The 27,598-nt window shown below is 43.0% G+C and overlaps 2 protein-coding genes across 4 annotated transcripts in view; both read left to right on the top strand.

Moving 5' to 3' along the window:
- Positions 1 to 8,314, top strand: part of pdcd4a (programmed cell death 4a) — a 34,561-nt gene extending 26,247 nt beyond the window's left edge. The window contains exons 9-12 of the mRNA XM_084155335.1: positions 4,253 to 4,360; positions 5,246 to 5,356; positions 5,816 to 5,955; positions 6,889 to 8,314. Of these exons, the coding sequence (XP_084011461.1) occupies positions 4,253 to 4,360; positions 5,246 to 5,356; positions 5,816 to 5,955; positions 6,889 to 6,940 (411 nt within the window). The 3' untranslated portion in view covers positions 6,941 to 8,314. The remainder of the gene's footprint in view (positions 1 to 4,252; positions 4,361 to 5,245; positions 5,357 to 5,815; positions 5,956 to 6,888) is intronic.
- Positions 8,315 to 9,365: 1,051 nt separating this feature from the next.
- On the top strand, positions 9,366 to 22,801 carry mogs (mannosyl-oligosaccharide glucosidase). 3 transcript variants are annotated; one of them, XM_084155331.1, is made up of 6 exons: positions 9,382 to 9,442; positions 14,638 to 14,663; positions 15,246 to 15,605; positions 18,381 to 18,604; positions 19,107 to 19,300; positions 20,274 to 22,801. In XM_084155331.1, the coding sequence occupies exons 3-6, from the start codon at positions 15,254 to 15,256 to the stop codon at positions 22,042 to 22,044; spliced, it is 2,541 nt and encodes an 846-aa protein (XP_084011457.1). In that variant the 5' UTR covers positions 9,382 to 9,442; positions 14,638 to 14,663; positions 15,246 to 15,253; the 3' UTR covers positions 22,045 to 22,801. The 3 variants fall into 3 exon arrangements, with proteins under 3 accessions (XP_084011458.1, XP_084011457.1, XP_084011459.1); XM_084155333.1 differs by lacking the exon at positions 9,382 to 9,442 and adding an exon at positions 14,311 to 14,464; XM_084155332.1 differs by lacking the exon at positions 14,638 to 14,663 and having other exon boundaries at positions 9,366 to 9,442.
- Positions 22,802 to 27,598: the final 4,797 nt, after the last annotated feature.

The following is a 27,598-nucleotide window of genomic DNA, read 5'->3' as shown; positions in this document are numbered from 1 at the left end:
CTGTCACAAGACCTGGAAATAACTGTTTCAGGGTGTGATTTGACAACACGCTCCAAGAACCAGATCATACAGGCATATGTGTGTAAGAGTCAGACAAGTGCCCTTATAAACCCGGCTGTTACTTTGTATAGTGCTTTTGGCCGTGCATAGTTATCAGAATTGAATACAGGGGTGTGTGTGCACAGTGGGCAGTATCTTTGTAAACAAAGCTGCCTGTGACTACTGCGCAAACATTGTTAAGCCAGGGTTGATTGAATACCATACCATCGCACACACAAACCGAATAGGACTGATAAGTCAGTGCTGTGAGGGACTAGGAGACTAGTGGAGTCCTCCAGAGCATCTTGCTGTGTCCCAAATGGCACCCTATTTCCTTTTATAGTGCACTAATTTTTAACCAGAGCCCATAAGTAGTGCACTTTAAAGGGAATAGGGTCAGGGTGCCATTTGGGACACAGGCTGTCTGTCTAGCTTCTTTTAATCTGGGCTTTAGGAAGGCAGCCAGTCCTTTTATGCCCTTATTCTCACCACTTAAACACTGTCTGGCAGAGGACCGGATTGGTATGGTTTGGCAGTACCGTGCTCAGGGGTGAAGCCTTGTTCACGCTCGTCAGCGAGATTGCGCACCAGTTAAACCCCCAGCGGTGGCAACCGCTGGAACCCTGCCCCTATTTCACTGCTTCACCATGGAGAAGGGTAGTCGGCACAGTGCCTGCTCCAGCTGAGGGATGTTTGGAGAGGGTGTGTGTTTGGGGGGGCTAGGGGTTCTCTCCTGCCGGCGCATCCCATAGGAGATTGTTTACAGCTGGGGCCGTACAAACAGAACCAGCGTCAGCAATAGGGCTGTCCCCGACAAAAAAAACTACAATCTTGGTCGACCGAGTCTCGTCAGTTCTTTCGACCAAACATATTTTTTTTTTATATATATATATATATATACACACACAGTGGGGAGAACAAGTATTTGATACACTGCCGATTTTGCAGGTTTTCCTACTTACAAAGCATGTAGAGGTCTGTAATTTTTTATCATAGGTACACTTCAACTGTGAGAGACGGAATCTAAAACAAAAATCCAGAAAATCACATTGTATGATTTTTAAGTAATTAATTTGCATTTTATTGCATGACATAAGTATTTGATCACCTACCAACCAGTAAGAATTCCGGCTCTCACAGACCTGTTAGTTTTTCTTTAAGAAGCCCTCCTGTTCTCCACTCATTAGCCTGTATTAACTGCACCTGTTTGAACTCATTACCTGTATAAAAGACACCTGTCCACACACTTAATCAAACAGACTCCAACCTCTCCACAATGGCCAAGACCAGAGAGCTGTGTAAGGACAGGGATGAAATTGTAGACCTGCACAAGGCTGGGATGGGCTACAGAACAATAGGCAAGCAGCTTGGTGAGAAGGCAACAATTGTTGGCGCAATTATTAGAAAATGGAAGAAGTTCAAGATGACGGTCAATCACCCTCGGTCTGGGGCTCCATGCAAGATCTCACCTCGTGGGGCATCAATGATCATGAGGAAGGTGAGGGATCAGCTTAGAACTACACGGCAGGACCTGGTCAATGACCTGAAGAGAGCTGGGACCATAGTCTCAAAGAAAACCATTAGTAACACACTACGCCGTCATGGATTAAAATCCTGCAGCGCACGCAAGGTCCCCCTGCTCAAGCCAGCGCATGTCCAGGCCCGTCTGAAGTTTGCCAATGACCATCTGGATGATCCAGAGGAGGAATGGGAGAAGGTCATGTGGTCTGATGAGACAAAAATAGAGCTTTTTGGTCTAAACTCCACTCGCCGTGTTTGGAGGAAGAAGGAGGATGAGTACAACCCCAAGAACACCATCCCAACCGTGAAGCGTGGAAACATCATTCTTTGGGGATGCTTTTCTGCAAAGGGGACAGGACGACTGCACCGTATTGAGGGGAGGATGGATGGGGCCATGTATCGCGAGATCTTGGCCAACAACCTCCTTCCCTCAGTAAGAGCATTGAAGATGGGTCGTGGCTGGGTCTTCCAGCATGACAACGACCCGAAACACACAGCCAGGGCAACTAAGGAGTGGCTCCGTAAGAAGCATCTCAAGGTCCTGGAGTGGCCTAGCCAGTTTCCAGACCTGAACCCAATAGAAAATCTTTGGAGGGAGCTGAAAGTCCGTATTGCCCAGCGACAGCCCCGAAACCTGAAGGATCTGGAGAAGGTCTATATGGAGGAGTGGGCCAAAATCCCTGCTGCAGTGTGTGCAAACCTGGTCAAGACCTACAGGAAACGTATGATCTCTGTAATTGCAAACAAAGGTTTCTGTACCAAATATTAAGTTCTGCTTTTCTGATGTATCAAATACTTATGTCATGCAATAAAATGCAAATTAATCTATATATATCCTGTGTTTTTAATCAAATCAACTATATGCACTGAGCTTGTCTGATGCTTTAAGTGCACTGTTTGATGAAATAACACACAGATGACTAGAGTGAGTCAGACCGCAATTGATTTGTGCCGGGCCGGGCTCCAAAAAAAATAATGACAGCGAGTAACTGTGACCCGTTGTCTCTCTCGCCTCCCTGCTGCAGCGAGCACAACAAAACATCAACAGTGTTTATCGCGCTGTCAGTGTTGCTGAAGCCTTTATTACATCAAAGACTAAAAGCAGTTGCATGCATTTGTGAATGCAATTGCCGACATGGAACGGTTTATTTATTGTTTATGCTAATTATTCAAGGGCCACTTTATTTTATTTTAAACCCAATGCTTGATTGCATTTCAAATCATGAATGACTTGTATGCTGCATGATGACATGAACAAATTATTGTTTGTTACAGTAGGCTTTAAGTATAAAAGAATAGCCTAAGTTTCGGTATTAAGTCTAAACAGGATGCGCTCTTAGGCCTACAGCTCAATGGTGGTTATACAAGGCTGCTATACTAAGCCTACTAATGATAATGACATTACTTATTATTATAATGATCATATTAATAATGGTAATAAAATAAGGAGATCAAGATAAAGGGTTATTATTATGATTAATATTATTTTACTGACAATTTGGAACAGTGTAAACACTAAATAAGTAATACCAGAGGCTGTTCTAACGGAAAAATAAAGTGTAAAGTCTTTATTACAGCATAGCAAAGATTTAAAAGCAGCCTAATGTGTAAAATTGTTTATCAGACGTTGTGGTTGCTTGAGGCTTGGTGTTCACGGAATCAGTAGGCTATTAAACAAACACACAAGCAGGATCTGTCTTATTTCTGTAGATATATATATGGATGATTTATAAAGCCAAGCACATTTAACAGTTAGGCTGTTGATTTATAGACCTAATTAAGTTGGTTTCCCCTCTCTATTCTTAGACAATTGAGGCAAGGGCTGTTTTCTCATCTCCTAACTCCACTGCTGCCTCTGCCGCTTTATTCTCAACACCAATATGCTGGGTAACATTGCTATTATGCACATAGCAACATGGTCTAGGAAAAGGCGCCAATTCAACAGCGCACTGTTTCAGAACCATGGACAGCGGCCATTATCCAACGAGGGTGAAAGCGCATTTGTTATAAAATAATTTTTGTGTTGCACTGTTGTTCTTATGTAATATAACGATATACAATTTCAGTAGCACATGTCTTAGTGATGGACTGTGCCATCCTCACTGCCTCCACAATGGATTAGTCCACGCACACAGGTGTCTTGTACGCCATTAATGTATACTTTTTTTGCTATATGCTCGACTAAAGAAATCTCGGTCGACCAACAGCCTATCGACCAAACAATCGACCAGTCGACTAAATGGGGTCAGCCCTAGTCAGCAAAGCACCAAGCTTTTGTGGAATTGCAGTTGCACACAAGGTTCATAACTGAACAGGAACATGAGTACTACACATAAAAGCAGACATTGTTTGGTCATTGAGCATTGTGATTTGACTATTTGCTCCATTTTGTCCAGCCAGTGATCGCTTTTGGAGTCCTCTCCCCGATTCATGACTTCCTGTATTGACAGGGAAAAACCTTGCACTATCAAATAAACAAGGCCCGGTAGTCACTGCTGAGAAATGTCTGAAACTATAGATAAGATGCATATTTTATCTATTGGACCTAGGCTTTAGCTCAGTGGGATAAGTCTTGAGAACCATGTTCGAAACCTTGTCGGTCAAATCTGTATTGGGCAGTGTTTTAGCCATGGGTGGTGAATGATGGAGTGAATGATAGATTTGATTAATACTTTATTGATATGTGTTTCAGATGAACTTGCTGCTGAAGGAGTACTTGGTATCGGGAGAGGTGAAGGAGGCAGAACGCTGTCTGCGTGACCTAGAAGTACCTCACTTCCACCACGAGCTTGTCTATGAGGTAAACACTACTAAAAGCGCTTTGGGTCCTGTTTAGAAGGGCACACTGTATCAAAAAAATGTTGCAACAGAAAGCGAAAATGTTATTGGACAACTACATGGAGGATCTTCCTTTTAAAATTATTTTTAGAAAATATATATACTGAACATGGCCTTTGCTGTCAGCACAAGGATATTGATAGCGGGTCAGTGATGGCTCTACTGTACTTTCAATAGTTATGTGTCTAGTTGTCTATGCGTGCAATGTTGAATATGATGTGTGGTGTAATCTTACTTCCCTTTTCAGTATTTATAAGACTATAGGTTTATGACATATGTTATCTTAAAAATGCATCTATGGTCCATGATGCTGTAAAGAAAGTTTGATTTATTGTTTTTTGTCTGACATATGTTATCTTGCAAACCATTACCTAACATTATTCCACCAGCAACAGTATCCTTGATACCAATTAAATGCTAATGTAATCAGTTACTCAAAAATAAAATAATGCCAAATCCATGCACCATGGTGAGAATTAAAGTAATGCTGCCCCAATGTGGTTAAATAGGGGATTGAAACCTTTCTGAAAACATTTTACTAGTTTGAAAATAACAAGTTGACCAGCGCCTTTTAGTGTCAAATAATTATTCAGTCTCATCTTGGTCAAGCTGACATTCCACATAACGGAGAATTTAAGGCACTGTGTGCATGACAAAACCGGTCTCCCAAATGGCACCCTATTCCCTTTATAGTGCGCTGGGCAAATGTAGTGCACTATATAGGGAATAGGGTGCCATTTGGGACACAGTCAATTTTACAATCATTTTGTACATGAACATCCTGTTCATAGACATTAGCATGAAGTCTAATGCATTTTCTTCTCTTTTTCTCCTGGCTGGTCACCAGGCTGTTGTCATGGTGCTGGAGTCTAAGGGGGACACGGCCATCAAGATGATGTGTAAGCTCCTCCAGGCCTTCTGGAAGATTGGCCTCATCACAGTGGACCAGATGAACCGGGTACGTCCCTGTACACACCAGAAAGTAGCATCAAATTCACGGGTAGCACTAGCACAAAAAAAATGAACTTCAACTTCTAAAAACTATTTCCAGTGATATGACTGCAGGTTTTCATTTTTCAGCACTACAATTAAGATGGCATGAATCTAAAATGTTAAACTAGTAGTAATTGTCAACGTCAGACCTTGTGGATTCAAACCCATCTGTAGACATCCATAGCTACTCAGTCAAGGCATATTTACTTTTGCTGATATAGCTACAGTATTCTGCCATATTCTCTCTAGCTACAGTGTATATATTGTTATATTCTCTCTAGTCACTGTCAATGCATATTCATTTGTTACCTGACAAGCTCTGAAGTGACTGAATTGATTCATCTTCTCTTATATTGTCCTATGATGGAAAGTATTCTTTGACTGTATGATTTACTTACTCATCAAGTATTGTTGTAACATCCAGGGCTTCCAGCGTGTGTACGACGAGCTGCCAGAGATTAACCTGGATGTGCCCCATGCCCACTCAATCATGGAGTCCTTTACGGACCTCTGCTACCAGGAGTCTGTTATCACCAAACAGTTGAGAGACTCCTGTCCCTCCAGGTCAGTCCCAGTGTTGAGTGGTGCAAACTCTTTCATTTTGTCTATTGGGTATAGTCAGTCCCTCCAGGATTCTGCGATCACATTAATTTTAGCAAAATCAACAATTGCCTGCATATTATGCGAGGGCTTGCATATTATGCGAGGGCTTGCAAATTTGACCAATCACTGCACTATTTCTGCATAAAATTTAAAACATTGTGACCCATCACCGCACTACAAAAAGAGGGCTCACGATTTCAACCAATCACCGCACATTTACTGCATAATATGATTTAAATCAAGCCACATGTCAACAAACCTTTTCCCATGGGGCGGTGCACAATTGGCCCAGCGTTGTCCAGGGTAAGGGAGGGAATGGTCGGCAGGGATGTAGATCAGTTTGTAGAGCATGGCGTTTGCAACGCCAGGGTTGTGGGTTCGATGCCCACGGGGGGCCAGTATGAAAAAAATAATGTATGCACTCACTAACTAAGTCGCTCTGGATAAGAGCGTCTGCTAAATGACTAAAATGTAAATGTAATTTTCGCAACAAATTGGACAAAATCATTGCATATTGTCATGCAAAAGGTCAGAATTGCTGCATCAAAATTAAGCATTTTTGCCTGCAAATATCACTAAAATCTCTGCCAAATCCTGGAGTAAAGTCATGATCGAAGTAAAGTCATGATGTTTTTGATAATACTAGACTAATCGGAGTATGCATACTTAATGACCTTACTTCGATTAAGATAAGTGTTTACATTAATAATGCCATAGTCTGAGTAATACCAAGTTAGTGTACATGTAAACCCACTCAATGAGTATATTAATGACTTTATGTAAAGCTTAACTAGGCCCCAAGTGTTTTATATTGTAAGGCTGAGGACTCCTCTCCCCTAAACACATTGGTAGCCTATAAAGTATTGAATCACCTGTTCTGTCTGTGTCCACCAGGGGGCGGAAGCGGTTTGTGAGTGAGGGAGACGGGGGCCTGATCAAGATCTAGTGTGGAGGAGGGGGGTGCTAGGCGGCCCCTCGAGCCGCAGGTCTGATGCTGGGCAGGCTCGCGGTCAGACTCCCCTGCTTTATCTCCGGCCCTTTCACCCCCCACTCACTCACCCACCCACAGCCACACACTGATGCTGACATCAGGTGAAGGAGGACTGAGGAGACAGGCCCGGGCGATCTTTTTTTTGTTTGTTTTTTTAACTTGTTTTTTCCCCTGTAATTTTTGTAAGAAAGTTTACAAAAAAATCTGGGGTTGGTGATCATTCTTTTCAGTCTTGTCTGAGTCGAGGCCATGGAGAAAGGGGGGTCAAATGGAGTCACTTAAGATGGGGTTAAGGGTCAACGGGAAGTGGAAAGGGGATTATGTATTGTCTTGTGCTGGGCACGGGTTATTTTGGCTTAACAATTTTGCTACACCGGTGACTGTTTTTCTCTAATTTTATTTTTGCTTTGCATGTATAACGCTCATTAACAAAAAATACAAAACACTTGTCAAAAAAAGAACTCGTCATCAGCATACTGCATCGCAAGCTCTTATGAACCGAATCGCTCTTTGGAATGACATTTTTGGCCAAAGCTTTCTGTAATTACACAAAGACAAAGTTATATGGTTCTTTATTTTTCTTTTTGTTGGTGATTTTGCTGTATCAGTTGGATTATCTGTCCACTCCACAGGCAGGGGTGCTACTGTTCCTAGGCAGGGTTGTTAAACTGTAATAAGCAGAGCAGCAGTCACTCACAAAAGCCTGTCAGCTTTATAACTAGAGCCCAGATCAGGGCCTTCCTTCTTCCCCTTAGTGGAAGGCCTCTCCCTTCTAGTACACTGTAATTGAGTGTCAGAATGAGGGGCGGGGGGGAGAGCGTCTCTAAATATACAGTGCAAATACTCAGGATCTCTAGAACCCCTCTTCCATTCGCTGAGCTGTTGACAGACAAACTGGAACACCCTGCAGGCTTTTGTTGTGTTCGTATTGTGATGTTTCATTTACGAACTCCCACTGTTACATGTCATCCAGTGGAACCTGTAGAATCTGGACATCAAATACTTTTAATTGTGCTTGATTAGACTTGTCTGGCGCAATGGAACCAATTAATTAGTCTCCCTGCCTTTCAGGCACTCCAGGCAGGCTACATCAAATGCTCAATAAGTATTTGAAAGAAAAATACATTTGAACCCAGGTCTGGCCCTCGGAGAGTGCGAAGGAAACAGAAGTCTTATCGCTGATCTAGGGTCTCGTATGAGAATGCAATGTATTTTTCCTGCCTTTGTTGACCAATATGTAAAGTAATAAGCTCCGAATTGTAACGTGAGGGTTCTGGATGGGGAAAACAATACAGCTTTTCATTGATTAAAAAAATTGTTACAAAACTAGTGAGTTTGTCAGTGTCATCACCCCCATTTGTTTACATAAACTGGTTTGGGAATGGCTTTAAGAATGAGCTAGAAGTGAGTGGTCATCGCCCCCTAGGGCTCAGAGGAGGCGCCTGACGTCAGCGTTTACTCTTAGTCATCAGCTCTGAACCACACATTCCTGATTGCAATTCTCCATACATATCACTTATTTTACAGCATTTATATTTTGAAAAGTTCATAGCTGATACATTTAGGAGAATCCTTACAGTTCTGTTACATATACAATCACACCTCAACTACAGTTTGATAAGGATCTCAAAATCATATTCACAGTTGAATGCATTGTGTCCAGCTCTTATGTGACTACATCACAACAAGAAAACCGTGGTTTTTATACATAAGCCCCACAGAGCCATCTTTGTATTACTGTGTATAACTATGAAACACTTAAAAAAGTTTAATTGTTTCCAACTCCCTCATGCAGTTCATTTTACAATAATTTCAATACAATTCCATATTGCTCTTCAGTGTAATATTCTTTGGGGATATTTTTGCATAAGCAGTTCCTATTACACGTTACATGCTATTGCTAGGCATATGACAATCATCAATTGCTATCCAGTATGGGTCGAGCATTTATAGGATGGAATGATAAACAATGATCAACACTGAAATGCATTGCACAACCTGTCCCAATTCGAATACATGAATTTGGACTTATGAATATCTGCATGTTCTGGTTTAGTGAACACATTTAGGATGGCATAGTCCCAAATATCATAGTCCTGAACCATTGCATTAGTAGTTGACTGTAGTCCAAAGCATATTTTCTAGCCTATTCCTTACAGAACAGAATGGTGTGTATGGATTGAACGTTGTGACCTATGGCCAGACAACTCTCGAGCTGGGATGTAATCGTCATTAGTCAAAGAGTTGCAACATTACGTAGTGCAACAAACGAGTTTCCGTTGGACTGATTCAGGTAGGTCCTTCCCCGTTTAAGAAACGTTTTGCAACATAATCGGCGTAATGAATATACCCCTGGCGTGGGCTGTCAACGCTATGTACACGTCAGTGTTTCACCAGCGGGAGGGAACCAGGAAGTAACGCGAATTATGTGCAGCTGATATTCTGTCCATTTGAAAGGTGAGTTTTACATTTACTAACCATATTACAGGATATATATTACATTCCTCGGTGCATTGTTATGTGCTGCATTATTGGCATGAAAGCTTGTTTAAAAATTCTGCAAACTCGTGCTAAAACAGGTCTGCCCGATAGTGACAGCCACCGGTTTGCTAACCATTCATTAACCAGTTAGCTTTAGCCGAAAAGCTTGAATGTATGCTTTGCCTAGCGCAGTTTCTAAAAAATTAAATACGTGTAATAGTCTAAAGGTATTTCTTTATGCAACTTTGCAGGTAACGTTAAGTAATTATTTTCATAGTCGACGAGCCAACGTTACATTAACTTAGCTAGCTAGGTAGCAAACTACTACTAGCTAGTACTGTAGTTGCAAGCAATGTTGTTGCCACCTGACAGTGCCAGGCGCATCATAATTATCCAGGCTAAAATCTGAAGATGAGGTCTAGGTAACTAACTGGTTTTAGCAACGCTAGTATTTACACACTAGCGTTGTTGGCAATTAGCTTTCAAAACAACTGGTCCGCCGGAAGCCAGAGCAGTGGCGGCTCCTGAACAAATTCTCAGGGAGGGCAATTTTTCTGATGATTTAGGTGACCTACACACATTTTTAAAAAGATATGTCCAGCAACAACATGAAGACAGGGGCAGCATATAAGTCAATACCAGAAGCATTTATTGACTGATCTCAAAAGTGTTGGCTTACAAAAGCAAAATAAGTTATCACAGTAAAAATAATCAAGGGTGTTCTTTCACATTCCTCAACACTGCATAAACAATATGCATTTCCATAAACAAATGAAATATCAGCTGAAAATACAGCATCTTGGTATTTGTTCAGATTGCAGGATCAACAAGAGCTTTTACCACATTTTTTGATATCTGTTTAATCTTACCTTATGGCCTGCACTTGCTTGTGAAGCTGTCGAGGGCACGTTTGATAGAGACAGCATCGATGTCCTTCTTCTGTAGCTTCTGGTACAGAATGTCGACGTGGGGCATGATTTTGTGAAAAAGCCGCAGGAAAAAAATTAAATCTTCATCATGTAGTATCCTCACGTAGCCAGCTGCCTCTCTCAAGGTGTGCTGGTCAAATGAACCCAATGAACCCGTCCGGATGGCTTCAAAACATTATATGAGGTCGTCTCGATTCTCGTAGACAGTGTTCACGACTCTGCTGTTGCTAACCTCATCGTTGTGGCGGCGGACAGCTAGCCTGTATCCCTCATCCAGTTGAGTGGCAATATTCACTCTCCCAAAAGCAGACAATCTCAAACAGCTATATGTGGGTCTTTGACAGCTAATTTTTCTTAATCTTTTCTGAAAGATGGTGCATGTCGGTTACACCAGTCGCTGTCCAAGCGGTGCTGTCTGCTGTGCCGCCTTCAGGGTGGAAGAGTAAGCAGGGGTAGCAAAAAACTGCATTAGCTACATCGCAGCCTGCTAGCCAGGTTTTCCGTTCATACCAATTTTTGGAAAATCCTCGGGTGTAGGACTTCCCCCCTTTAGTAGACACCTGTTGAATTATTAAATTTGGTCTGGGGGGTCCTAATTGTTTCGTTGCCAATTTATCTTCATTTGTTCGCCGACAAAAAGGAACTTCTTTCAAACACACAATCGAGTTGGACTGAAGCCTAGCCATTTTGATAGTAGTAGTGAATTGAATGAGGCTGCTACCTGGTCTTTTCTTAGTTACGTTCATTCGTGGTTACGTTATGTATGACGAAAGCGCGTAAGTGCAAGCCCACAGACACCCATAGAGAATGTATTGAAAGCTTTGAAATGTGACAAAACTAGATTTTACATGGGAGTCTATGACAGACTTCTGGGCGATTTTCAACCTGACTGAAATCGCCCAAAAAACGGGCGGGGCCATTTGAAGCACGACTTTAGCCTGATTTGACATTTAGTGGCTGGCAGATCAGACGTGAACACTGATAACTGCTGTTGCCGTGATATAATTTTTTATAAATTTATTAAAAAAAAATATTTTTTTTTATTTAATTTTTTTTTAAATAATTGATTAGAAAGAAAATCCCTTCCTTTTCCCGTTTGGCAGTGCGTCGCCCATATCGCCCTATTGAACAAGCCGTCCCTGAGCCAGAGGTTAAATAAAATTACATTTCAACTTACTCTGATTGACTGTAGGCGTTGTCCTTATGCAGGCGGAATTCCAGAAGAAGAAAAAATACATCTAATGGCATGTATAAATAAACAGAATTCCCAAACGTAGGTCTGTTGTAGACCCATGTAGTTCCTCAGCCAGATTTGCCTGACAACTCAAACTGAATTGTTCTGTTTGCTACATACTTCAGTCATTTTTGGTGAAGTGAAAATGAGGGGTGTTGTACAAAACAAGTAATCAGCAATTGGAGTATCAAAGACGATGAAGAATTTCTAAACGTTGCTTTACCCACATGTGGCCCCGGCCCAACCCATTGGTTTCTGGGACCAATCAGAACGGTGAGAATGTGTTTGCGTTCTAGAAATCGTTGGGGAGGTACTCAGTTTCAGACTCATTGCTGAGAAGAAACTAAAGTCTTCCGCATGCTTTGGTTTGGCTGGCACCTAGACGAGTTTCCGAACGAGTGTGCTCGCATACTCTCTTTAAATACCTTAACTTGAAAAACAAGGGGAAAAGTGGCAATAGTACTGAGACGCCATAGCCAGTATAGAAAAGTCACAATTAATCAAAGATAATTAAGAATTTAATTTTACATCTAACTAGGATGTTTGGTGCAGTATTTCTCAAGTAAAAAATGCATGCAAACGAGTCGTCCATTGTTGAATGACAGCGAACAATTCATTGAAGAATCTCTAGACTTTGGCTACCGAAATTTGGCTTGCCTCGAGAAAAAATGTAATGTGCACGAACAGCCGAAAAAACGTCACAATGTTGTCATAATATACAGTGCCTTGAGAAAGTATGCATACCCCTTGACTTATTCCACATTTTGTTGTGTTACAGCCTGAATTCAAAATTGATTAAATCGATTGTTTTTCTCACCCATCTACACACAAAACCCCATAATGACAAAGTGAAAACATATTTTAGACTTTTGTTAATTTATTGAAAATGAAATACAGAAATATCTAATTTACATAAGTATTCACACCCCTAAGTCAATACTTTGTAGAAACACCTTTGGCAGTGATTACAGCTGTGAGTCTTTCTGGGTAAGTGTCTTAAGAGCTTTTCACACCTGGATTGTACAACATTTGCTCATGATTTTGCATTTTTGTTTCACCTGGCTGCCAATTTCTGATCTTCTAAGAACATAATTTGAGGAGTGTCCTGAAGCGTGAGAGGAATGGGAGCTACAGGTATACAACAGTGCTGAGGCAGAGGGCTCATAGTGAGGGCGACTGGCTACTATTCTGAACTTTGTGTGGTGAGCTTTCTGGCGCCCAGAGCTGCTGAGGCATCACCCAAGTGGGTGCTACACAGAGTGGAAGAGGAAAAGTCCAGTGGCTATAAGACTCAATCATCAGCAGACTCCATCACCATCATCTACCATTCTTTGATCAGCTCCCTCTGCTCAAGCCATGCACCTCTCCATCTTCGGAGGATGCAGCTTCCAAAGACTTGGCCTCTATTGGTTGACCTGTCATGATATATTGCTTGTTTGTTTTTTCCTACTTGAAGCACTTTGAAATTCTATGTAAAGCGGTATAGAAATGTTATAAAAAAATATTATTATTTTCAAAATTCTTCAAGCTTTGTCAAATTGGTTGTTGATCCTTGGTAGACAACCATTTTCAGGTCTTGCCATATATTTTCAAGTAGATTTAAGTCAAAAATGTAACTCTGCCACTCAGGAACTGTCTTCTTGGTAAGCAACTCTAGTGTAGATTTGGCCTTGTTTTAGTTTATTGTCCTGCTGAAAGGTGAATTAATCTCCCAGTGTCTGGTGGAAAGCAGACTGAACCAGGTTTTTCCCTGTGCTTAGCTCCATTCCGACTCCCCAGTCCTTAACGATGACAAGCATACCCATAACATTATGCAGCCACCACTATGCTTGAAAATATGAGGTGGGTACTCAGTAATGTGTTGTATTGGAATTGCCCCTAACAAGACAAAAAGTGAATTGCTTTGCCACAATTTTTGCAGTATTAATTCAGTGCCTTGTTGCAAACAGGATGCATGTTTTGGAATATTTTTTATTCTGTACAGGCTTCCTTCTTTTCACTATGTCAATTAGGTAAGTATTGTGGAGTAACTACAATGTTGATGATCCATCCTCAGTTTTCTCCTATCACAGCCATTCAACTCTGTAGCTGTTTTAAAGTCACCATTGGCCTCATGGCGAAATCCCTAAGCGGTTGCGTTCCTCTCATGCAACTAAGTTAGGAAGGACGCCTGTATCTTTTTAGTGACTGGGTTTATTGATACACCATCCAAAGTGTAATTCATAACTTCACCATGCTCAAAGGGATATTCAATGTCTGCTTTTTTTATTTTGACCCATCTACCAATAGGTGCCCTTCTTTGTGAGGCATTGGAAAACCTCCATGGTCTTTGTGGTTGAATCTGTGTCTAAAATTCACTGCTCGACTGAGGGACCTTACAGATACTTGTATGTGTGGGGTACAGAGATGAGTTAGTCATTCAAAAATCATGTTAAACACCATTATTGTACACAAAGTGAGTCCATGCAACTTGTTACGTGACTTGTTAAGCACTTTTTTTTACTGAACTTATTTAGGCTTGCCATAACAAATGGGTTGAATACTTATTGACTCAAGACCTTTCAGCTTTTACATTTTAATAATTTGTAAAAATGTCCAAAAAAAGAATTCCACTTTGACATTTTGGGGTATTGTGTGTAAACCAGTGACAAAAATCTCAATTTAATCCATTTTAAATTCAGGCTGTAACACAACAAAATGTGGAAAAAGTCAAGGGATGTGAATACTTAAGGCACGGTATGTACTGTTTCGGATGGGAAGCATGCGGACGCCTTAACGTCCGTGGGTGTATCGTTTTGCCGGAGTGAGGAGTTTGGGTAGCCAGCCAACAGTGAGGTCAGTTCCTCTCTGCTTCCCTCATGTCAAAATAAAAGTCCCCTACAACTTTTTATGTTCAGGTATTGTCATGTGCAGTCGGAGAGGAAGTGGGTCTACAACAGACCTATGTTTGGAAAGTCTGTTTAATTTATGTTCTATTATGTTTTTTCTCAATTTCCCCCCTGCGTAAGGACCAACCCTACGGACAATTGGCAGAGTAAGTTGAAATTAAATTCCTGCGGACTATTCAGTGTTTTGCAAGCAGCGCTAGTGTGTAAATGATAGCGTTGCTAAAGGCAGCTAAGGTCTAGGCCAGTGATGGACAACTTTGATGGGGGTGGGGCCCACAAAAAAACGGAATTAATCATGAGAGGCCGCAGTCGCTCGTGGGTCTGTGTACCCCCCCCGCCGTCAGCAAAACATTTTAGCGGCCGCCCTCATTAAATAAAATGAAATAAAAATATTGACAGCATTGGTCCACGGTCCTTCAAAAGAAGGGCCGCCAGTTGCCCATCCCTGGTCTAGGCTAATGTTTATACGGTAATGACTTTGTCCCTGTTATTCTATAAACTAAGAGCACTGGCATGCCATTCTGTTTTTGGTAACCAAATATGATAACATACTGGGTAGAACTCATACACATCTCTGAAAATAGTGTAGGCATGTTCATATTACCTAAAAATGTGGAGCGCATTCCTTTCCTCGCGTCCTCTCCTCGCTTCCCTCTATGTTGAGAAGGATGTGAGAAATTGGAGAGACATTTGAGATTCACCCACAGTATCCTTCTCTTCCTCCTCAGCTGGAAGGATGGGCAGGCAGAGGAAGAGAGTGGTGACTGGCGAGGCTGACCCCCCTCCCACAAGGAAAGACGAGAAGCCTGCCACCCTACAACGCAAGGAAAAGAAAAAGAAGCTTGACATCGGCAAAATCTTCATCAACATCTCCATCGGTCTCTGCATCTTCAGCCTTATCTGGTTCTTCTATGCCCTGTACATGCGTTCCTCGCTGGCCAAACGGGTGGTAACTCTGCACCACTCGCCGCCCGTCCTCGATGCCAACAGCACCAGCGCTGAGGTGTCCCCTGAGAGGTTTTGGGGCTCCTACCGACCCCAGGTCTACTTTGGGATGAAAACCAGGAGCCCCAGATCTGTTGTCACAGGTACAAGACTATAATTTCTCTACATTCACCCTTAAATATTTGCTAATACTATTGACTAAAGTGTCAGTTGGTAATAACAACTGTGTGTGCTATGTGACAAGCGGTACTAACCTGTTAGCTACTCACCAGAGGAACACAATGGAAATAAATTGTGTAATTTATTGTGTTTCCTCATATTATATGTGGATTATATCAGGGTTTCTGTAAGGAGCCTACTGTTAATCCTTAAAGTCCAAGGATCTTATGTTATTTTCAGAGGTAGACTGGCTCTGGCAGCCAAAACTGCCAAATACTCTTATCTAAACATGAATCGATTCTTAATTGCGATATGGTTGTAGAAGCATAAAGCCCTTTACTTTCATGTCACGTCAAAATCATTTTACAACTGCAAAATATACACCTACTGTACACTGTTTTATCTGGCTTTATCACAGTTGCAGCTGACAGTATCTTTCAGTGACGATACGTTTCTGGCGGCCTTCTTCCGTTACACACAGGTGTTTGGAGCATGCTAAATAGCTAGTTGGCACATGTGGTCCCTCTGTCTTCCGTAAACACACGCTGTAACATGGAGATATGACCTTGTGGAAAGACTAACCCTATATTTATATTTCTCAACTGGTAATTGAAGCGAGCTTCCCATTCGCCATTCAAGCGCATAGACAACTAGGCAGGCGTTAGCTCGTCACACACCACTTTGCAATGAGCTGGAAGCAGTATGCATTTTGAAAACATATGCTTAATTGTTTGAAACCTTAACATTTTACTGCATATTATGAGGCATGTCTTACCTTGCTTCTACTGGTTGTATGAATGTATGAATTTGGGATCTATCGTCTCACAACTGTCCCTGTCTGTTTGGAATAGTCTATTTCTTTCTCGCACAGATTGACAAACTGACCAATAGAATAGGTCAACTTTTCTACTATGGGGGAAAGTAGATTGACATAGGCTAGTGATTTTGCTGTTCGTTACTCGTTTTGTTGGCTGAGGAAAAGTAAATGTGGACAGTTATTCTGGACAGTTATTCTTCAAATTGCTCATCAGAATTCGGTAGGAAGGACATACGCCATTGCATCCTCGAATTGCATGTTTTGTTAAGATTAATTACCATAAAGTAAATGTGATTTCTTTCATTCTGAGCACCGTGGGTGGACGCTCTAATCAGGTTACACACCCAATGCATATGGATCCGGTAAATTTCTGAATGTCCTGTAAATTAAATGTCCAGCGCCACATTTTCTAACGGAAACCCTGGATTATATACACTACCGTTCAAAAGTTTGGGGTCACTTAGAAATGTCCTTGTTTTCAATTAAAACATACATGAAATGAGTTTGAATAGGAAATATAACAAAATGCATAGGAAATGTAGTCATTGACAACGTTATAAATAATTATTTTTAATTGAAATAATAATTGTGTCCTTCAAACTTTGCTTTTGTCAAAGAATCCTCTATTTGCAGCAATTACAGCCTTGAAGACCTTTGGCATAATAGTTGTCAATTTGTTGAGGTAATCTGAAGAGATTCCACCCCATGCTTCCTGAAGCACCTCCCACAAATTGGATTGGCTTGATGGGCACTTCAATCAAGCGCCGTCCACAGGGTATGGCATGGCGTTGCAAAATGGAGTGATAGCCTTCCTTCTTGACGATCCCTTTAACCCTGTACAAATCTCCCACTTTCCCACCACCAAAGCACCCCCAGACCATCACATTGCCTCCACCATGCTTGACAGATGGCATCAAGCACTCCTCCAGCATCTTTTCATTTGGTCTGCGTCTCACAAATGTTCTTCTTTGTGATCCGAACACCTCAAACTTCGATTCGTCTGTCCATAACACTTTTTTCCAATCTTCCTCGGTCCAGTGTCTGTGTTCTTTTGCCCATCTTAATCTTTTATTTTTATTGGCCAGTCTGAGGTATGGCTTTTTCTTTGCAACTCTGCCTAGAAGGTCAGCATCCCGGAGTCGCCTCTACACTGTTGATGTTGAGACTGGTGTTTTGCGGGTACTATTTAATGAAGCTGCCAGTTGAGGACAAGTGAGGCATCTGTTTCTCAAACTAGACACTCGAATGTATTTGTCCTCTTGCTCAGTTGTGCACCGGGGCCTCCCACTCCTCTTTCTATTCTGGTTAGAGCCAGTTTGCGCTGTTCTGTGAAGGGAGTAGTTTCTTGGCAAGTTCTCGCATTGGAATAGCCTTCATTTCTCAGAACAAGAATAGACTGACGAGTTTCAGAAGAAAGTTATTTGTTTCTGGCCATTTTGAGCCTATAATCGAACCCACAATTGCTGATGCTCCAGATACTCAACTTGTCTCAAGAAGGCCAGTTTTATTGCTTCTTTAATCAGCACAACAGTTTTCAGCTGTGCTAACATAATTGCAAAAGGTTTTCTAATGATCAATTAGCCTTTTAAAATGATAAACTTGGATTATCAAACACAACGTGCCATTGGAACACAGGACTGATGGTTGCTGATAATGGGCCTCTGTACGCCTATGTAGATATTCCATAAAAAATCAGCCTTTTCCAGCTACAATAGCCATTTACAACATTAACAATGTCTACCACTGTATTTCTGATCAATTTTATGTTATTTTAATGGAATAAATTTGCTTTTCTTTCGAAAACAAGGACATTTCTAAGTGACCCCAAACTTTTGAATGGTAATGTACATAATCCATGTACATGTTTAACATTTCATATTCTGGGGAATTATTAAATAAAATAAATGAATTAATTCTGTGTGTCCATTTCTCTACATCCCAGGGATGATGTGGATGCGTCAGTTCTCTGAGGTGGACGTGAACCTCAGGCACACATGCGAGCAGGGTGACCGGCTGCAGGGCTACGGCTGGCTGATGCATGACGGCCTCAGCTTCGGTGTGCAGGAGATCCACGACAGTGACTTTACCCTCACCACAGAGTTTGTCAAGCGGATGGGCGGTGAACACGGAGGGGACTGGACCTGGAGGATCACAGCCAAGCAGCATGTGAGTGTGGCGGGATACATACACACACCTTTATACCCACCTGGGAATTAACCAGGCATATTTTGTTCCGATTATTTGTCTTACATTGAAAGACATTTGAGTTTTGAAACTATTCGTATTGTCTCCTGGTGTAAAAATAAATAAATGACAAATTAGAATGCTACTGAACACAACCCTGGTGTTCTTCCACAGAGTTTTTCTCTCCCATTTCAAAATCAAATAAAATCACATTTTATTTGTCACATACACGTGTTTAGCAGATGTTATTGCGGGTGTAGCGAAATGCTTGTGCTTCTAGCTCTGACAGTGCAGTAATATCTAACAATTTCACAACATATACCCAATACACACAAATCTAAGAAAGGAATGGAATTAAGAATATATACATATATGGACGAGCAATGACAGAGCGGCATGGACTAAGATACAGTAGAATATTATAGAACATTTCAAAATGTTTTCTCCTTCCTACTGAATATGACCCAGTTCTTCCTTCCCCCAGAGTTCGGCTCCCCACGCGCCGGTCATCTCCCTGATGTTCTACGCTGCTGCCGACACCCAGGGTTCCCTGGAGGCCCACGTGGAAGAGAGAAACCGTCTGGGTTCCATCACTGGGTTCTCAGAGGAGCTGGGGAACTTCAAGATCACCTTCCGCAAGCCTGTCGCCGGGGAGTCCTCCAGTGCCAAATACGCCAGGTAGGTACTCTCCCAAACTGCTAACGTTAGCATTTCCTAACCCAAAAACCAATAGAACTCAATGAATGTACCCCAAATTAGCAATAGCATGCTTTAAAGCTCATTCCAAAATCATCAACAGAGAGAAATACTTTTGCAAACAGTGGACAAATGTGCCACAATAGTCCCTATTAATTAATATGTAAATAATACCAAGCAATATTAAATACATGAAGGAAATCTGAAGAAAATGTAATAACTGAAAAATAGAAATGGCACATAATCAATCTTTATCAATAAAATCAGTGAGCCTGTCAAGAGAGAAACATGATATGCGACAGAAATCATGTAGTATGAAACAAAGCATTGCAAATAATAAAGGCACAACTGCTTCAGCAATGCATTGAGACACAAAGCAGAGCTAGGACATCTCTTCAGTGTCTGCACTGAAGATGGCCAGCCAAACTGCTGTTCTGTCTCTCATATAAAGGTTATGTTAAACCTTTTGAGGGACAGAACAGAGAGACCTTGATCTGTTCCAGTGGTGAGGACAAGGACAATAGAGACTCAGATGCATAGAAATCAAAGGAACAGCAAGGTTTCACAATCAAGCCATAACGCAGGCCAGAAAAGAGAGTTGAATAGAATGTAGGAAGAGCAGGAACACAACACAGTAAACAAACAAGCCTATCTGCCATTTAGACAAGAAAGGACAAGGCTCCTTTTCAGTTTTCATTCAACATAACACATCGGTCAGTATAGGGTACTCTTTGTCCCTGACCCTTGGCTGAAGTAGTATGAAATCACAGATAGAGGTCAAAGGACATGCCACTTTCCAGGAGGCCACTGCCCTCTGAAGGGTATAAAACCCTATGGTGACTGCAGGTCAAGGGTATTGGTCTTGCTCCAATTCTAAGAGGAAGCTTTGGCAAGACGAGAACATGAGCGATTCATATTACCTTCAGGGTGGTTCACCTTCGTCTTCTCTCCTCAGCTACAACTACCTCCAGACTGTGTCGCCAGGCTTGGAGAGGCTGACGGACATCGTGAGGAACAGCTTGAACCGCAGGTTTGTCTACAGCCCCCCCAATGGCGAGAAGAGGCAGTACATCGCAGTGGACACCTACAAGCCCCCGCACCAGCAGCACCAGCAGAAACCAGCCGACCCCAGAAAGGAGAGCGACTTTGTCCTGCACCAGGTCACTGTCCAGACGCCCTTCCAGATTGAGGTACTGTTCGAGTCCGGTAGCTTCCATGACCGCCCCAACCAGCTTTCAGCGGCGGCCATGACGGAAGAGCTGGAGAAGAGGAAGGCGGCGTTCGATGCCAAGTTCGAGAAGACGTTCGGCCTCCAGGCCAAAGGCTTGGGCCAGGCCCAGGTGAAGTTCAGCAAGGCGGCGCTGAGCAACATGCTGGGTGGAATGGGTTACTTCTACGGCCAGTCGGTGGTCCAGTCGGTGTACAACGAGTACCCGCTGCTCTACCCTGAGGGCGCCCTGTTCACCGCCGTGCCCTCGCGCTCCTTCTTCCCCCGGGGGTTCCTGTGGGACGAAGGCTTCCACCAGCTGCTACTCAGCAAGTGGGACCCCCAGGTGACGCGGGAGGCCACGGCCCACTGGTTGGACCTAGTCAATATGGAGGGATGGATTCCCCGGGAGCAGATCCTGGGCGACGAGGCGCGCAGCAAGGTCCCTGCCGAGTTTGTGGTGCAGCGCAACGAGAACGCCAACCCGCCCACCCTCTTCTTGGCCCTGCAGAAGCTAGTGGAGCAGCTCCAGGCCAACCCGGACGCAGAGTCCTCCCAGCCCACCCTGCCCTTCCTCCGCAGGCTCTACCCCCGGCTCCAGACGTGGTTCGAGTGGTACAACACCACCCAGACAGGCCCGCTGCCCAACTCCTACCGCTGGCGGGGCCGCGACAAGGACACCAACCTCTTCCTCAATCCCAAGACGTTGACGTCTGGCCTGGATGACTATCCGCGGGCCTCGCACCCGTCGGCCGAGGAACGCCACGTGGACCTGCACTGCTGGATGGCGCTGGCGTCGGGCATCATGGCCAGCGTGGCCCGGCTGCTGGGAGAGCCCCACCAGGAGTACGAGCGCACCCACCAGAAGCTCAGCGACAACGGACTGCTGGACGAGCTGCACTGGTCAGACCAGCTTCGCTCCTTCAGCGACTATGGCAACCACACGCAGGCGGTGTCGCTGCAGCAGGAGAAGGTGTACGTGCCCCCTGGGCAGCCGAGGCACCAGTTTCCCGTGGCGCGCCTGGTACGCTCGGTCCGCCGGGCCCCCAAGCCGCAGTTCGTCAATGCTTTGGGCTACATCAGCCTATTTCCCTTCCTGCTGCACGTCCTGACGCCCGACTCGCCCAAGCTAGAGCACATCTTCAGAGACATGAGGGACGTGGACAAGCTGTGGACGCCCTACGGCCTGCGCTCTCTGTCCAGGGCCGACCCGCTCTACATGAAACGCAACACGGAGCACGACGCTCCCTACTGGCGGGGCCCCATATGGATCAACATCAACTACCTGGCCGTCAGGGCCCTGCACCACTACAGCAACACTGACGGGCCATATCAGGAGAAGGCGGCCGCCCTCTATCAGGAACTCAGAACTAATATCATGAACAATGTTTACAGACAGTATGCGGAGACAGGGTATATCTGGGAACAGTACAATGACAGCACGGGCAAGGGGCAAGGGAGCCACCCCTTCACCGGCTGGTCGGCACTAACTGTTTTGATAATGGCTGAGCAGTATTGACACTGATGCTAAAAAATCTCATCTTGCTTTTTGTAAGATGTTCTCTTAAAATGTGCCATTAACGTCGACAGATGTTAAGTCTATGATTTAAGATTTTCTTAAATAATGATTTTCTCAATTGATTACAAAACACCAACTCCAATGTTCCAATTCTTCCCCTTTGGCTGTCTCAGTGAGTGTTTGTACAAAGCCCATACCCAGTAAAATGGATGAAAGGTTATTTTTGAATACCCCATATACTTATCAATGAACTCCCCAAGTGCCGCCTGACTGAGAGAAGTCTGTTTGATGGCAGAAACCTTTTAAGAACTATAGTAACAATAGTAGTAGTAAAATAATAGTCTTGACAGAAATCATTCATACAGTATCATATCAAGACTACTGTACCAGGAACTAATGCACTTTTCATGCATTTTCTGTTGAACAAAACAATACCTGTAATTGGTGGACCTAATTGAGAACTAGTATATTCAGTCTTAGCAAATATTTGATCCCTAGGTTAATTTCATTTCTGGTTACTTTGAATTACAATCTTATTTAAGCAAGTATAAATTGAGGAATAAGTTTTGTTTTCGCCAAATGTTTAACTGCAAACAAACGGTTTCCTGTTAATTTTATCAATGCAAAACAAGAGAAAGATGTATTGTATCTCCACTGGTAGCAGATATTCTGAGTGGCACGGAATAACATGAGTCACTTCATTGCATTGGTTTGTTACATCTTCAGTGAGAAGAACAATAAATATGTTGAAACCTTATGTATTGTGTCGATGACTGCTGATTACTTTTTTTCAGTGTCTGTGGGAAGGATGATTAACATTCAAAAGTCATTATCGCCTTTTAGTAAAGACACTTTTATTTGCTCAATATCTACTGTTGTGTGGTATTGTTACTCTAGCCTCTGGTTTTGGTAACCAATCATAAAATAATATATTTTTTGTATAGTTTATAGCAGTGCTTATTAAGATGTATTAAACTACAGCTGATAATGTACACTTCTGATAGGAGTGACCCTCCAGATCAGTAACCGGTGACTGGGTCAATTTGTCTCGCTTTGATTCCTTGCATCCTCTCACCTAGCCTCCTCCTCAACCGTATTGGACGAGATGGTCCATGGACCCGTCCCTGGGAGCTCCTTCTCCGATGGGTTTTAAGAAAGAGGCGAGGAGAGATGATGCGAGGAATCGAGGAAAGATGAATCGAGAAAGAGCCACTGTTGGAGCCTGATCCTGGTCCTTTGTCAGACTGCGACACACGAAGGACAGCCGCTGACGTCAATCCGCTGAGAGTCATTGTTTCTGCGGCGCCCGGTTACCATGGTGAGGCGTCGTTGTGAAGGGGCCCAATGCTAAATTGGATAAAATGGAGAGGCTCGGAGTGCATCGCCGGTGTCAACTTCTTTTCAAGCGTTGACATGCAGAGAGTCGAGAAACATACAAACACAACAGGAGCATAGTGTACAGTCGCTAGATCTTCATTAACACAGCAGTGTGTGTACACCATTACAGAGGGCCTGGCTCCTGAATGCACTGATGTTGGTTTACAGCTTCCGCGTGACCCTGGGACAGAATCCTTTCTGGCTTTCATGTTATCACAGCCTTTGAATAGATGTGTAGTTCAAGGTTAGTCTTGCCGCAGTCAGGTTCGCAGTACTATAAATAGGCCTATGCTCAGGAGGAAGCGGCACTGGCTGTAGCTAGTCTGGCGCCAAAGTACAGTTAGAGAATGAATGCAAAAGGTGAAAAAGCTAGCGACGCAACATTCAGTATTTATCTTAAAACTATCATCACCAACATAAAGCAGATGTCTTTTATGTGTTGATGTAATTTCCCTCCCTTTTGGGAAGTAGGCTACTGGACATGTTTTATAAAAAATATATAAGCACTATTAGACAAAATAATGCTGTTGTCCTTATTTCACATTCTGCCAATGGTGAATTATCATTTTTATTGATATACATAGAGAGAGACATTCATTGTTCATCGTCGTTAGCCCACAACAGTTCCAATGTAGAATAGGGTTGCAGAATTCCTGTAACTTTCCCCAAATTCCCAGGTTTTCCAGCCTCCTTATTCCGGCAATCTTCCAAACTGAATTTAAAATCTAGAAAACCTGGGAATTTTGGGAACGCTAGCAAGCAACAGTTGAGTGGAGTGTGGAAGTACGGAGGAGACGTGTCAGAGGTTCCACAGCAGAGGCCGACAGTGCAGAGGAATTTCTGGTGACCCCATTTTTTCCCCCAAGAATTTATTGCGACCCCAAATGACATGACATGACCTTAAAATCGGTAAATTTAGATTTTTACATCAACAAATAACCTTCAATTCATTGCATTTTCATCTCTTATCAAAGTGAAAAGAAACAAATAAGTAAATTTACTCAATAACATTGTATCTTTCAAATTATCTTTCTAAAAAATGTGTATATTGTCCCATACAATAATCTGTACTCTTAATTATTACAAATATATTTTTTATTACATTTTGGTGACACCACTGCAGTTCCCACGTGACCCCGACTTTGAATACCACTGGTTTAGTGCAGTGCTGCTGGGTCTAATGTGCATGGGTAATATATTGTTGCCTTAGAATTTGACCTCTTGACCTGATAATGCAAAGCTGGTCATCATGGGCCTTGGGCCTGAGTAAGTGATACATACGGTAGAACCACAAACACACACCATGCTCTCTCTAGCTCTCTCTCTCTCTTTCACTCACTCACTCACTCACTCACTCACTCACTCACACACACACACACACACACACACACACACACACACACTGAGGAAATGTATTCCACATTTCCACATCCCCTCAAAGCAATGGCAGTCAGTCAGAAAAAAATGCATTCATTCCTTTTGATGAGAGCGGCCCATCAGTGTGACTAAAGCATTCACCGAGCATTCCCCCTGTTCCGAAGACCCCTTTTTCACGGTGAAATGGGATAATAGCCAAATGGCATCGGAGCTCACTAATGTGGCTGCATAATATACCGATGAGTCAGGCCCATGGTGTTGGCCTATTCATTGGTGCGTTTTCTCTGTATGGATTTACAGCCAACAATATGCTTCATCTGGAGAATTTGTGACTGCCCAAATACCCTGTTAGAAGGAAGCAATGTGTTGGACAAAATCTCACATTTCAATTATTGTATAGTTTGCCTTTAAAAAAAGCAAATTACATATGGAGAGCATCATTAAAGTAATGCTGGTTGGAGATGGAAATAAATAACCCCCTTTCAGCACAGCTATCTAGAATGCAATGACTACAAAGTTATGCTAGAGGGAGCTGATTAATAACCAAGTGTGTTTCTTTATTCCAGATGGACCCTTATCCCCTACCTCCTAACCCCTATGAATTCCTGTAGACATGGAAGGCTTGGATAAATGTAAGCAATATGGTAAATAGCTTTACCTTACCCTCTGATAGGTTGGGTGGAGTTTTGCTTACATCTATCCAATCCTTTCAGATCTACAGGAGTGTCTAGGATAAGGGGTCCATTCAGAATTGAACATTGTACAGCATGCAGATTTGTACGTAGGGATGTTAAGGATATGTTTGGGGTTAAAGGTTAGAGTTAGGTTAATGGGGCTGAGGTTAGGGTCAAAGTTATGGTCAGATTGGACTGTTTTCCCTCACCTTTTGCCCCTTTTTGTCATTTCTTTCTCTCTCTTTCTTTTGTGTGTGTACGGAGTATTGTGACACATTTGTTTGTAAAATACACTGTAAATAAATGTTGATTTGATTTGGTTAGGCATATGGTTAGTCTGACCGACGTCAGTCACCATACAAAATCTGCTGGCCGCATATAGCAACACTTCCAATTAATCAAGCTTTTCTGTAGTTGGAGAAAAGCTCTTTTTGAATACAGTTTGACTATCGCTTTACACTTACAATTGAAAAGTGCAGTACATTAGAGGCCTATAAATGGGTAATTATGCTAATAGATCAATTTGTGTAAGATGTGATGGTGGTAATGAAGAGTATCTCTAGGCAGTTCACTGGCTGTGCGTAGATCCTAGATCATTGTTTCATGCTGACACGTACATTAGAGTCAATGGAGCACGTTCTCATGGATACAGGGGAGACTTGTCAGCGGCTTTGTCCTGGGGTGATGTGATAATGTGGGGGGAATCACCTAACTCTCCGCTGACACAGGTTTTCAGATTAGGTGAGAATGCCGGCAGCCTGTGGCTCTGTGATGAGCTCACGCTATGACGTTTAGGTTTTGTTTGTGTGTGTGACTGTGTGTGTGGATTCCACAACACACCCCGTGGCTAAGCTGGCCCCTCTGAGCTCGGCTAATGTTTTTCCCTCACTCCCAGCTCCCAAACACTCGTTAGCGCGTCGTACAATGATGTAAATGCTGATGTTGACGCCAAGCAGCGGGTGGACACTCTGGTGGCGCCTCGCCGCTGACATCACTACCTCTCCCAGGGGAGCATGGGATGTCGACAGACGCAAGAGCAGAGCGTCGAGTGTGTGTCTATCCGTCCGTTGGTAAAACAAAACAACATCCTCTCCATGCGTAGTACCCCCTCTCTCCTCCCCTCACTAGTTAGGCCTATCATCATCACCACCAACACCAACAAAAGCCCTCCACACTTTCTTATCTTTCAACATAGAGCTCCCCTGATATGCCACCACACTCACTCACCCCCTCCCTTCCTCCCTCCCTGACCCCCTCCATTCCTTCTCTCAGCCCAGGACTGGCTCTCGCCTCTCTCCGCGGCCCTCTCCCTTCTCTCATGCCCAGCACCTCTGGCCCTCTGCCCCCTTCAGAAGTCTGCAGTGCATTCCAGCACCTACAAGTATTCAGCAGCAGCCGCTCCACCCAGTATCTCTACAGTACCAACACTGCCCTCTGTGCTGGTTATGTAAAGCCTGGCCGCTATAAATAGTGCTCACCCACGATCTTTTGTCTTTACCTGCTCTTCGCTCTTAGCCCAACAGTTTTATTTCTGGAGTGAAGCTGTGGAAGCTAGTGCCATGCCGAGCGGCCGTAACCATAGTTACTTTTGTTAGCCGACCAAGGCTTCGCATTCTCTCAGTCTTGTTGCCTCAGAACAGCTGCAAGTTATTTGTTTGAATTCAGTGTTCTCTCTATCTCTCTCTCTTTCTCTCTCTCGTGATTGTGCATCAAAAAGGTGATTGAATCACTGTGCTATCAGATATCCATTATTTAGAGAGTGAACTGTCATCATAACCCATTCTCCCTGTTGCATATTGTCGATGTATCAAATAAGCAAGCCTGCTTCAAACCCCACAGTCAATATATGTTTGTAGAATATCTCACAAATGGCAGTCGAAGGCAGTCACCAATATAAATAATTTTGGTCCCTATTGATTTTGAATAGTACAGATGGTTTTTAAGTGGGGTATAGATTTTGTGTGGACATTTGGGTAGAGCATTTTGGGCCCTTGGAGGTAGTTGTTGCATCTTGCAGAGAAAATCATACAGCTTTTCTAAGCTTTGTATTAACTGTATAATCATCACCCTACTGTACTTCCAATTTTCACTGTTCAAAGCACTCTGTCACTCAGATTACAATGACA

The sequence above is a fragment of the Coregonus lavaretus genome (genome assembly GCF_964263955.1).
Source record: "Coregonus lavaretus genome assembly, chromosome: 38".
Classification (NCBI taxonomy): Eukaryota; Metazoa; Chordata; class Actinopteri; order Salmoniformes; family Salmonidae; genus Coregonus; species Coregonus lavaretus.
This window is presented reverse-complemented; position numbering and strand designations above follow the sequence as displayed.